Genomic DNA, 13,392 nt, shown 5'->3' on the forward strand with positions numbered 1-13,392 from the left:
CAGTTAGTTACTGTAATTTCTACAGGAAGTTTTTTACAGTGTAGATATGAATTTATAGTTTATTTTAATAAATATCAAAAATTTAAAATGTGTGCATTATCACTGAGACCTACATGAACACTTCACAGTTGGTTGTGTTACTGTAAGTAATTTTCCTCAAATGCTATTGAAGTTAGAGCGAGTTGGTGTGTTGATTTTGCACTCTAGATGTTTTAGACTTTCACCCCTTCATGCTGTGCAATTTTTTTCTGCATTGTGGGGGATTTGTAGATTGTACACACAAACATTTTCTGTATTTTTTCCCCATTTCCCATTCAATTCCTTTGGTCGGTCATTTTTGACCGAAGACGAGTGTGACTGTTTTTTTACGACCACTTAGCTTTTTCGAATCATGCCCTCAATTGTTTTTTTGTGGTCACATACCAAGTGCCATAAAAGTCACCAAGTTTCGATTTTTAAAAATTCAAAATGTAAAATTCTCCGGAAAGAAGTGACCGAAGACCGCACAAGGGTTAAGCGTTTAAGTAACTTTTATTTTGAAAATCCAGTCTCCGTCCTGTATAACCTTGTAGTGGTGCGTTTCACGGTGGTAATTCTGGCTGATTCATTGTAGTCGGGCTGAAACTGAGCAGGCACTCTGACATCGTCTCTCTCTCATTGCACAGGTAAAGAAATAATACAGGTTTACGATCATTAAATAGTTGTTTATGGCGTGTTGTTCTGTGCGAGAGGATGTTTCTGTGATTAAATACTCTTAGTTGTTGTTGAGTGATGTATTTAACTTCTGTAGCATTATTAGCCTTTCTTACAGTTGTTTAGAGATTAACTGAAGTTATGAATGAGTAACATCAAGTGATGCTGTCCTATTTTATAGTCTGTTTTGAGTCTACAAATGTTCGTTTTCCCGTTGTTTATGTGCTCACAAACTACATATGAGTATGTGTAAATAGCACTATGCTAAATAGCTTAGCATGTTAGCATTCTGATGTTTGACAGTGAATTAAAATCTTCTGCGACTGATTTTTGTATATCACAAAAAAGCTCTTATGTTAATTTTGGGGTGGACAACTTGGAATATTTTTATTAGTTACAGTTTGAAAACCGTTCATAAGGAAATGTAGGGGTTTTGAATACATGCATACAATATTCATGAATCAGCAGCGTTCAGAAACGTGCCCAGGTCTTTTAATATGAAAGGACTGACAAGTTTGTAAACTAAAGATCACTGCTTATTTATATGTGTCTAGATCTAAGGAATGGACCGGCTTTTGAGGCTTGGAGGGGGAATGCCCGGACTCAGCCAGGTAATATGTATTGAGATTTTGAAATATTTAATAAACATTATGTTTCGTATAGCATTTACTGTGAGTGACAGCAGCCTGCAGTTATTAGACAGCTGAATGCTGAAGATTGCATCACACAGCATATCTACACTGATGTTTACTACACCTGCCGTCACACACAGTGAGAGACTGGGAGATATTCATAGATGATCTCCATAATGCAATTCCTATGACTGTCATGTTATTTGTGTATTTTTAAAAATTATTATTATAAAAATTATAATTGCCCATTAAAAGGCAAGTGGTTTTACAAAAAGAGAAGTTTAATTCTAAATTTAAGAATAAATCTGGTTAAATTTAATTAAAAAAGGCAATTCAATATGTCCTGCCCAACTTGCTATCAATAGAAAATACTCCGCTATACTAACGCTCAAATATTTTGGGGACAGTAAGTTTTATTTTTTAAATTTTTTTTTAAAGAATTTAATACTTGTATTCCGCAAGGATGCAGTAAATTGACAGTGAAGACATTTATGTTACAAAAGATTTTTATTTAAAATAAATGCTGTTCTTTTGAGCTTTAAATTGATCAAATAATCCTGAAAAAATGGTCACAGTTTACACAAAAATATTAAGTTGCGTAAGTGTTTTTGGGATTGTGCCTAAAACCTAAAACTCTTAATAACCAGTCATCAGTCCTGCCTGGCCAGCCTTTATGATGTTTTTTTTTTCCTCCAGCAGGGTTAAAAGCACATTTGGCAAAATAGCATTTGGTTTACTGCAAACACTTCCTGTTAGTGAAAATCCCTATGCTGGAGATTTTCTATGAACTTTATGTGAGCATAAATGTGTCAGATGTTAAGCAGGCACACAAATATGGTGCTTTTTTGGGAGGTGTTGTCGAGGGGGGTGGCGGTATTAGTAGAGCGACCTCATGTGGTTTTTCTCAAGGCCTGTGCACATGATGGGTAGAGAGACATCTCTCAGCTCTCTCTGCCAATTAACACTTCCAGTGACAGGCTGCCTCCCTCTGATTCACACCTCACTCCAGCAGTCAGCACAGAAGAGAGCGAGAGGAAAAAACACCTATGATTCTTTTCTTTTCAGTCGTGCTGCTTTCATACTCCTATTTCCATCTACAGTTGCACATGCTTCATGTTTAAAACTTAATATTTCATACAGTATTGATTGACATAGTGTTGATTGGATTCATATAGATTTTTTTTCAATCCCAGTGAGCTCTTATTGGCTGTTTGATGTTCACACCTATCTGTATGGCCTTATGTTTGTGTATTCGATGATAATTGAGGGACATAAATGTATACATGACAATTACACAAGGGTCACTAAACCACTAAAAGATGTTTCCCAAGCTGATGGATAGATATCGCAGGATAGCTCTTCATCCATCTGTTTATCAGGCATCACCACGGCATCAGTTCTACACTTTAGGTGCCAGCTGTCAATCAGACCATGCTAGTCAGCACCTCTCAATCTATGAACCTGCACCTGCACTTCTGTCCAGATCTCCTGCCACCATTGACTTTGATTTGATTCATTTCTTGTTTTTTCCCCCTCCAACAATCATAATATATTCCTTCCTCCACATGATAACTGAAGGTATTTAAGTAAATACATCATTATTAGTATGTTAAAATGATCAAACTTATATCAATATTAAAATGTAAAAAAACCCCACAAAATACAGTAAACTGCTATTATAGTTCTTTTTTTACCTTCAATAACTTAAATATTGTTCTTATTGAACAACATACAGTTCTTTGAATTTCTAAATAATTGTTAATTTATCATCAGTCTTGGTTCCTGTTAATACAATTATTTGTTTATAGTAACAGCTTTGTCATATCAAATATCAATAAACACTTTTCATCTCCAATAAAAATCATTTATAATAAATTATATAATAAAAGTCATAATTTGTTTACAAAAGAGCCACCCTTAAATGTTATTACACTTATTACATTTGTTTACAGATTTATTGCATTACTATCACATTTCTCAGTCTTCCGCCAGTCTCAAGTTCTTTTAAAGGGGTCCTATTATGCTCTTTTACAAAGTCTTGATTTTGTTTTGGGGGTGTACTAGAACAGGCTCTCATACTAGGTTGTTCGAAAAACACATTCTTTTTCACATATTTTACATTATTACAACACCTCTCTCCCCAGTCTGGCATGAACGCTCTTAAGTTCGTCTGCCTTGGGAAAGCTAGTGTGTCTCTGACATAGTGATAACACTTGTTGCCTTCTCTAGTGCAGCTCAACCAGGTTTCGGTCCATTCGTCGATATTTGTGATATCACAAATCCCGGAAAATATGCGTTGTAGTCCAAACGAGTCGTTCGTTGTAGTTTTTGAAAAGTGATTTCTGTTAAATAAAATATCTCCTTTTGAAGTGGACTTTGAACTTTGTAACTTTGCAGACATTTTTTTATGCTCAAACAGCAACATTACAGATACAGACTAACTAAAGTTGAAAAAGCATAATAGGACCCCTTTAAACTTGTATCTAGCTAGAAAAGTAAACGGTAAACGGATTCAATGCAGGTTGAACAGTCTGATAACTAGCATTTTAAACTCGCATCTCACCGAGGGCTGATATTTGTAGCAATAGCAAGCCAATTTTACTTTTAGTCATTGCCAGGATATGTATTTTTGATACTAGCAATTCAATTTCACTAGCTAGTTTTTGATCATATTTAATATCAGGAATTGAGTTTTTATTAGTAAATTATCTGTAACTCCATTTAAATGGCAGATCATTGGGATATTTAACTAGTTAAAATGCAATTACAGATATCAATAATTGCACATTTTTACTAGTTAAAAATCAGTTTTTGATATAGTTTTTTTTGCATGTCTGAGTGATTATGTAATGTTTGTCATCAAGAATTCACATTTACTGTTTTTGATATCAGGAGTTCATTTTTAGTAGTGGAAATAAAAAATATTTGTATTAGTGACAATTCCATTCCTGATGTTAAGGAGGATGATTTTAACTATTGAAAACCTAATTGCTGATATCAAAAATCCAGATCCTGGGAATAATTGGTTTGATTTAATTGGTCAAATCAGCTTGCAACAAATATAAGCGGTGTCTTGTTGAAGAGGTTTGACTGATCTGGACTGTGTGTTTTCTGCAGGGTCCTCCCACAGATGCCCCCGCTGTGGACACAGCTGAACAGGTGTACATCTCCTCACTCGCCCTGCTGAAGGTCAGGATACACATGATTCTTCTCTCTCACACTCACCCTCCACGCCTGTTCTTGCACTGTGCAAAATATAGTGTAACAGTAATGGTTCATTTCTTCTGGTTTGGTTTGTATCATGGTGTTGTTGTCACAGTTTCAGTTTGATTCTGTTAATACATTTTATATTGCTATTATGGGTGTATGATTAGACTAATTTGAGGCCAAAAACGTTATTTTTGCCCTGTGATTGGTCAGTGCCAGTCTGATTGTCAGTATTTAAGAGAGCAAGCATTAAGTTAAATGTCTTCATTGTTTTTGTCATTTTTCCTCTCTCTCTCAATCCATCTCTTTGTCTGTGTGTGCAGATGCTGAAACATGGCCGTGCTGGTGTGCCCATGGAAGTCATGGGTCTGATGCTGGGGGAGTTTGTAGATGATTACACTGTACGCGTGATTGACGTGTTTGCCATGCCACAGTCAGGAACAGTGAGTGAAAATTTTCCCATTGACTAGGGGTGTGTGATATTGACAAAAAATATCTATCTATCTATCTAATTATACAATATTTTGCTGAGTGTGTTTTTGTGCTGGTACTTCGGCCGGTTCATTCATTGAATCATTCATTCAAACAGTTTGTTCAAAACGGCTCATTCATTTAGAAATGAAGTCTTTATAAAAGGATCATTAAATCACGGACTCAAATGATTTGTTCAAAAACCGACTCATTCAGGAATGAAACACTGCAGTGTTGCTCTGAGAACACATGTTCTGCTTCAACTTTTGTTTGGAGCTCTTTTTGTTGGCAAAACAGAAAAAAAAAGTCAATATTGTTTCTAAAATGTAACTCACTCAGTATTAACTTCTTGTCCGTTTAACTGTTGTATAAAATTAATATCACATTCACTCACACACTGATATACAGGAAACGGCACTCTTGCTTGTGTGATATTACTTAACTATATCATATCTTATAAGGATGAAAACCCATACAGGAATTTTTTTTTGCCCTCATAACTTTCATTATAGGAGCATTCTAACTGCATTCTAATGGGCTTCATCGTGCAGTGAATGCTTTTGTACTCGCCAAGATGTGTTTTTGTCTTTGTTTGCAAAGTGAGTACATAATGTCAGCTCGCACATCATTAAAACAGCAAGTACGATATTATCGAAGACAATAAATATCTCCCACCCCTACCAACGACTTGATATCCTGACTAAAGTGTTTTTTTTCCCACTTATTTATTATTGTATTTCAAAAGATATCCCATCACATTTGAATCACTGTATTTAACAGCAAGCTCTATAGTGTGTTTTACACTCTACACTGTGTTCACCCGTGCTCCTAAAGTGATTCTGGATCCTGTTCCGTCGACAGGGTGTGAGCGTTGAGGCCGTGGACCCTGTTTTTCAAGCCAAGATGTTGGACATGTTAAAGCAGACAGGAAGGTGAGACAATGGTGAAAACCTAACTACTGTTCTGTGATGAAATTGTATGTCGGATTATGAGGGTTTGTGATCTCTGTGTTGAAGGCCTGAGATGGTGGTGGGCTGGTACCACAGTCACCCCGGTTTTGGCTGCTGGTTGTCAGGTGTGGACATTAACACACAGCAGAGTTTTGAGGCGCTGTCAGAACGTGCCGTTGCCGTGGTGGTCGATCCCATCCAAAGTGTCAAGGGAAAGGTAAAAGTCCATAAACATATGCAAAATTTTAAAGCAGTAGGTCGTTATTTAGAAGTATTTTCATTTTACAGATGTTAGCACTTCTCACACGCACATTATTCAGAAATATAACAGAATTGTTTGCCGCTGTGAGCTCTATTAGCACCCTCTGAACCACGTGAGAAAGTGTGAGGACTCCATCTCTCCCATCAGCCTTGGGTAGGGGGATGGGGACAGGAAGAGAGATTATTATAGGAGAAGGTATTATAGGAAGAGGATAGGGGCATTTTAAATAAAAAGAAAGAAAAAGAGAGAACGCAAATAACACATTGTACAGATATGCTCAGTATTGATTAAATGCCCTAAACATTATGATATAATTTTATCATTTTGATGGTTATGTAAATATTTTTGGAGCCAAAGTATTTACTATTCAAACTTGGGGGTAAATAAGATTTAAAAAAAAGGAAAAAAAAAAGAAATGAATGCTTTTATTCAGCAAGGATGCATTAAATTCATCAAAAGTGACATTATAGACATTTATAATTATCTACAGTGGGTATATAGAAAAGAATCACCCCCTTTAAAATAATCACATTGTGTTGCTTTGCAGCCTGAAATGAAGACGGACACATTTTTTGTTTGATCCAGCTGTATTTATTCAGTGCAACTTATAACATCCAAGTGAAAGATATAACACCATGTTAGAAAAAAATTAAAAACCAGAATCACTGAGTTGGAAAAAGGATCACCCCCCTTTTCAGTATTTTGTTGAACTACCTTTTGCTTTAATTACAGCCTTTAGTCTGTTGGGATTTGTCTCTGTTTCTACTAACTTTGCACATCTAGATTTTGCAATATCTGCCCACTCTTCTTTGTAGAACTGCTCGAGTTCAGTTCAATTTGATGATGACCATTTGTGGACTGCAGTCTTCAAGTCATTCCACAGATTTTCAGTGGGGTTTAAGTCTGGGCTCTGACTAGGCCATGCAAGGACATTCACCTTTTTCTCCTTCAACCACTGTGTGCTCAGTTTTACTGTGTGCTTTGGGTCATTGTCATGTTGGAAGGTAAACCTTCTTCCCATTTAAAACTTTCTGGCAGAGGGCAGCAGATTTTCCTCAAGAATTTGATGGTATTTTTGCCCCATCTGTTTTTCTCTCTATCCTGACAAGTGCTCCAGTCTCTGCTGCAGAGAAAACATCCCATAACAGGATATTTACCACCTCCATGCTTTACTGTAGGAATGCTGTTATTTGGATGGTGAGCTGTATTGGATTATCGTTTGGTGTTGAGGCCAAATAATTCAATTTTAGTCTCATCTGCCTCAGAATCTTCAAGGTGCGTTTTGGCAAAGCTCAGTCGTGACTGCATGTGGCCTTTCTTGAGGAGTGGCTTTTTTCTTGCAACCTTCCCATACAAGCCACATTTGTGGAGAATTTGTGATATTGTTGTCACATGCACACAATGACATTGTCATAAATTTCTGCAACTGCTTCAGAGTTGCTGCAGGCCTCTTGGTCGCCTCTCTGACCAGTTTCCTCCTGGCTCTTTCATCCAGTTTGGAGTGACGTCCTGATCCAGGGAGGGTCTGTGTCGTACCAAATACTTTCCACTTCTTAATAATAGACTTCACTGTGTTTCTAGGCATTTTCAAGTTTTTTGTATCCATCTCCTGACTTGTTCCTGTCCACAACTTTATCCCGGAGATCTTTTGACAGTGCCTTGCCACCCATAGTGGATTGTTTGCTTCACAGGAAAAACATGCATTCTAAAGTATATTAAGATAGTAAACGGATGTTTTAAATTGTAATAATATTTCAAAAATAATCCTATTTCTTTCTGTGTTTTTCCACAAAAATAATGCAGCCATGCATACATATTTATTTATTAGCATGGAGAGTCATTGACAAATAATATAATTTACTTAATATATCTTTACTTTATATATTTGAGTCAGGGATGGGGACAGGCAATTAAACTTTTAGCTGAACTTTAACTTTAGTTGAAGCATTTGACCTGGAAGGTTTCATTGCATTGCCTTGCGCTTGTTTGTTTTCCATTTTAAAATATTCATATCCCACATCTCCAGCGTCTCTGTGAACATGGTGCGAGTTTACATGGTTTAAAGAGTGTTGTGAGTTCTTCATGGTTTCAGCACTACATGGTCTCTCTATCTTTCTCCTGTGCCTGATGATAATACACCATGTGAGGATCACACACTCACACCGCACATCCTGACAGAGGGAACGTCCCCCTCAGCACAGATGCGGGACACTGCAGGATTTTACACCATTTGCTTCAGTCAGGATCTAACGAGTCCCCAGGGTTCAGGAGGCGTTACTTCGTGTATGTGTGTGTGTGATCGATACTTTCTACACAATCCCTCCCCTACTTAACACTCTTTTGTCCAAAGCAAGAACTCCATCAAAAATCCGGCTATAGGGAGAGAAACCGGTGTGCTGAACACTGCTGGGCGGTGCGGTGTGCCATATAGCCTATTTTTGGCCGAAAACTGAAAATGGCTTTTTCGGCCGATAATTTCGGTGCATTCCTACTTAAAACCATTTTTTGTTGGTGACATTCTAATGGCGTAAGACTTTGCACAGTAGTGTATATGATATGATCATCCTCAATGGTACACTTGCTCCAATGTTTACAGTATCAAGCTGTCTCTAAAGTAACATACAGTCTAATCCTGAATTCATAGAACCACCGCAGAAAAAACTGGCCCAGAATGGCATGGTTTTACAACTAGAACCACTCTGCCCTATGGTGGAGAAGGGGTTTATATCATCACCACCCTAAACTGTCTGTCACTTCTCCTCCATTATGTGTATGTGTGTATATGCTCTACACAGTGTTTGTGTGGGCAGGCCTGACCTGTATGTGAGCTCAGGTTTGCTGTCATCGCATATGTGATGTGACAGCACAAAGCATTAGCTATTGTTGCAAAGCCTGTGCTCTTACTGTAAATGTGTGTCTCTCTCTATCTTTTATTCCTTTGGATTACATCAAATTTTATTTACTGGTGTCCTCTCACTCTCTAGAAACAGAGTGTGGTTGCTTTGTAGCTCCCATAATGCATTAAAACTAAAACTTAAAAACAAAACAAAACATGTTTATAAGCCATTAATTAGCTACAGTGACGTGAACGGCACTTTTTATTTTTTCTCTCCAGGTTGTGATTGATGCTTTCAGGCTAATAAATGCCAATATGATGGTACTGGGTCACGAGCCACGTCAAACCACTTCTAACCTGGGACACCTCAACAAGCCCTCTATTCAGGTTCATTTTCTATATGTCTCTCTACGATAAATATTTTTTAAAAATAAGTTAAATATTTATTATATATATTCTTACTATTGTTTATTACGGGTTGTTTCTTTTTTGCAGGCTTTGATTCATGGGCTCAACAGACATTATTACTCCATTACCATTAACTACAGGAAGAATGAATTGGAACAGAAGGTTTGAACTTGTAGAAAATGTTTAAACATGCTTTTCGTTCTTCATTTGTTGTAACTAGACAGTCATAGTGTGTGTTTGTGTTCAGATGTTGCTGAACCTCCACAAGAAAAGCTGGATGGAGGGTCTGACCCTGCAGGATTACAGTGAACACTGCAAACTGAATGAGACCATCGTCAAGGAGATGCTCGAACTGGCTAAAAACTACAATAAGGTAAGAAAAAGTACAATGACAAGGGATTCTTGCTCTCAAGTCTCACAATTTAAGTGTGGAACTGACGTGCAGCTTTTCTGTAGGAAATATTTTTTTAACAATTGTACCCTATGACATGTTTTTGTGAAATATAATATTTTACCTTTTTTTGTTTTTGTCCCTCAGGCTGTAGAGGAAGAGGACAAAATGACTCCTGAGCAACTTGCCATTAAGAATGTCGGAAAACAGGTTACTAGTTTCTTCTTGTTTAATATTTATATTGTTGGTGGTTTGTTACTGTATTTACTGTAGGTGACCTGGCAAATACTCGTCAGTAGCAGCAGTTCAAAATATCTGACCTTTTGCAGTCTCATAAAGTTTACAGGACTTCATGGACCTGCTATTCTCTTTCTCTTTGTAGGATCCCAAACGGCATTTGGAAGAGCATGTGGATGTTCTTATGACATCCAATATTGTGCAGTGCCTCGCAGCAATGTTGGACACAGTTGTGTTCCAGTGATTTCCCTCTCTGTCTGTGCATAAATGTTCATATTCTGCAACTGTTTTGTCTTTTTAAGAAATAAACACAAAATTCCAGTAATACCATTTTCTTTCCATCATGGACATCAAGGGAAGGTTCACATGTAAAGTGTTAAACTATATAAATATCCAAAAATATATAAAAAGTATGTACTGTAGTTTCAGTGTAAATCAGTTGTTCTTGCATTTCCCCTTGAAGCTCCAGGCTCTGAGAGAGATTTTCACAGAACAACACTGAAACACCTTATTTAAGATGACAGCACTTCAGGACCACACTTAAGTGAGAATCAGTGTGAAATATGTATTTGCCTGCTCGGTAAACAGGGTTGTTCCTATCTAAAAGGTTTCACTTGAATTCAGGAATATTTTCACCTCTTTACTTTTCAAACTCTGAATCTGAGTTTTCAAATCTGTTCCTATTAAATAGCATTTTCTCAGAAATTAAGCAAATATGCTAAATATTGCACAGAAATTGTTGATTGTTTTATTTGAAGATTATTTTATCACTTCCGCTATGAACTAAATTCCGATATGGATTCATTAGATTTAAATAATGTAACCCATATTCCTTTATTTTATTCTCTCATCTGGCATTTTGTACCTCTTACCAGCTTATCCATTTTATGAAAGTTTTATGCTCACCTTATATTGTTAAAATCAGTACTGAAGGCCTTCAGGCACGTTTTACGGCAAACTGTTTTTAAATGCAAAAACGTGCCAGTTATCTATTCTGTTAAATGAGTCCGTTGAGTGATACGAGTTATGAAAATATAGCACCAGTTCAGCTGTCATTATGCTAAAATATTCGACCTTAAACCAAATGGGAAAAGCTATAAAGCTGCTTAACTAAACAAAAAAAATGCTGCCTATTAATAAGTAGTAGGCTAATACTTAAAAAAATAGTTTCCGAACGCTGCTGAAAACAAAAACCAAGACCTTTTTGATAAATATCCGCTATATAGATTTTGGATTGTCGCGGTCAGATTCTTTTTGTTGTTGTTTTCTTCAGTTTATAGTGATTTCTCATCTATTTTAATTACAGAAGTCAGGTAGCAGGGCCATTTTACTCCAAAAAAGGCTTACATCTACTTTAATACCAATCTCAATGTAAATACCAGCCCATTGCTGACATCAAATGCGGAGCCACGTCATTTTCCTATATTAAGCTCGGTGTGAAGGCGCTCCTGGCACATGCAGCAGTGAGCGTGAACAACCCAAAGCAGCATGTCTGAGGTCTGAACGCAGGTTGAACAACCAGAACTTTATGAGTTATGCACCTGCAGCAACCCCCCTCACCGTCCGCGCTGGCCAACAAACCGGTGTTGACGCACATCACCGCCGCGGGGGACGACCGCGTCTCCACCTCCCGTGACACCCTGAAGAACGAGCCACCGTTAAAAAGACTGTCGACAGAGATGAGAAACCCCTCAAACGCTCTGGATTACGTCTCCGCGGCACGGGATGACAGTGAAAGTGCGGACAAGTGTAATTTGCCTGAATCAAGTCAAGCGCGGACAGATTTCGCCTCATCTTCTGCCATGTTCTCGTATTCGGGGCAGCCTGTAGTGCCCGCGCTCCCGCCACTCTCCAGTCACTACTTGACACCTCACCCGGTCATCAGCAACGGGCCGTATGAACTGAGCTACGCGTACTCACAGCCATACGGACAAACTTACCTAAACGCCGCCGTCTATCCTTTCGCCTCGGTGCCCGGAAAAGCCCAGGTTTACCTCTGTAACCGGGCGCTGTGGTTCAAATTCCACAGACACCAAACAGAAATGATCATTACTAAACAGGGGCGGTAAGTCGTCTAATTTCTTATTAATTTTTTTTTAAAATGTTTTAATTTTAATTGGTTATTTAAAAAAAAAATTGATGAAAGAAACAAAGAAAGAGACTATCAAGAGAATGACCTTTGATTATAGCCTAGTTTTGGATCATTTGTAGACTAATATTTGAATTGTATTTGTAAAATATTTTATTAATGTCAGTATAATAGTTTTGTAATTAAATTGGTAATTAGGCTATTATAAATTAATTATTTTGGAAAAGTAGGCTACTTTTTCCAGTTCAGATTGGGCTACTGCAGGCGGATGTCTATTAGTCGTTGAATTTTTTTCTAATTATTTATTTATTTTTACTGATATTTTACCTTTGGAAAAGTAATTTGTTGTTTTGGTTCATTTTCCTGCAGCCGGATGTTTCCGTTTCTAAGTTTTAGTGTTGCTGGTCTTGACCCGACCTGTCATTATAATATTGTTGTGGATGTGATTCTGGCGGATCCGAACCACTGGAGGTTCCAGGGCGGGAAATGGATTCCCTGCGGCAAAGCGGACACTAATGTTACGGGTAAACTAATAATCAATCGACTCAAGAGGAATTTATCATAAAGCTTTGCTACATTTTGCAAAGCGCAAATAACCTCGTGAACTGAAAATACACCGAAAAAAATCTAATATTAATAACTATTAAGTACACAGCTATAAGCATGTTAGTCACTTCCTTTTTAATAGTAACGCACACATAGGGCCTATATATATATATATATATTTATTTATTATTATAATTTTTTTAAGGAAACAGAGTTTTCACGCACCGGGACTCTCCAAACACCGGCGCGCACTGGATGCGTCAGGAGATCTCTTTTGGAAAACTGAAGCTGACGAACAACAAGGGAGCTTACAGCAACTCTACTCAAGTGATTTATTATTTCATTTTCTCTTTAAGAATCAGTAGAAGTATTTTAGTATGAATATATAGGGTGAGTTCAGCAAAAACATCAGGTCAGTATGCCAATAATCTGTCTCTGTCATTCTGAATGTATTTTCATTTGCCAGCAATCACCATAAGCAGCACATGACCCATGTTAAAGGGGTCATATGATGCGATTTCAATTGTTCCTTTCTCTTTGGAGTGTTACAAGCTCTTGGTGCATAAAGAAGATCTGTAAAGTTGCAAAGACTAAAGTCTCAAATCCAAATAGATATTCTTTATAAAAGTTAAGATTCAACCACGCCCTCCTAAAACGGCTCGTTCTAACA

At 37.3% G+C, this 13,392-nt stretch overlaps 2 protein-coding genes and 1 pseudogene across 2 annotated transcripts; all 3 read left to right on the top strand.

Annotated features, from left to right (window-relative positions):
* The first annotated feature begins 555 nt into the window (after window positions 1-555).
* LOC107718887 (26S proteasome non-ATPase regulatory subunit 14) lies at window positions 556-10,412 on the top strand. The gene is made up of 11 exons (XM_016526138.1): window positions 556-665; window positions 1,248-1,304; window positions 4,443-4,514; window positions 4,856-4,975; window positions 5,865-5,935; window positions 6,020-6,170; window positions 9,331-9,438; window positions 9,547-9,621; window positions 9,707-9,832; window positions 9,998-10,060; window positions 10,233-10,412. Exons 2-11 carry the CDS (start codon window positions 1,257-1,259, stop codon window positions 10,329-10,331), a joined length of 933 nt encoding a protein of 310 aa, XP_016381624.1. The 5' UTR covers window positions 556-665; window positions 1,248-1,256; the 3' UTR covers window positions 10,332-10,412.
* Window positions 10,413-11,453: 1,041 nt separating this feature from the next.
* On the top strand, window positions 11,454-12,156 carry LOC107718901 (T-box brain protein 1-like). The gene has a single exon (XM_016526156.1). The coding sequence runs from the start codon at window positions 11,623-11,625 to the stop codon at window positions 12,154-12,156; it is 534 nt and encodes a 177-aa protein (XP_016381642.1). The 5' UTR covers window positions 11,454-11,622.
* A 393-nt stretch (window positions 12,157-12,549) lies between these two features.
* Window positions 12,550-13,392, top strand: part of LOC107718902 (T-box brain protein 1-like) — a 4,278-nt pseudogene continuing 3,435 nt past the window's right edge.

This window comes from Sinocyclocheilus rhinocerous, unplaced genomic scaffold (genome assembly GCF_001515625.1).
Source record: "Sinocyclocheilus rhinocerous isolate Xijiao unplaced genomic scaffold, SAMN03320098_v1.1 scaffold1595, whole genome shotgun sequence".
Lineage (NCBI taxonomy): Eukaryota > Metazoa > Chordata > Actinopteri > Cypriniformes > Cyprinidae > Sinocyclocheilus > Sinocyclocheilus rhinocerous.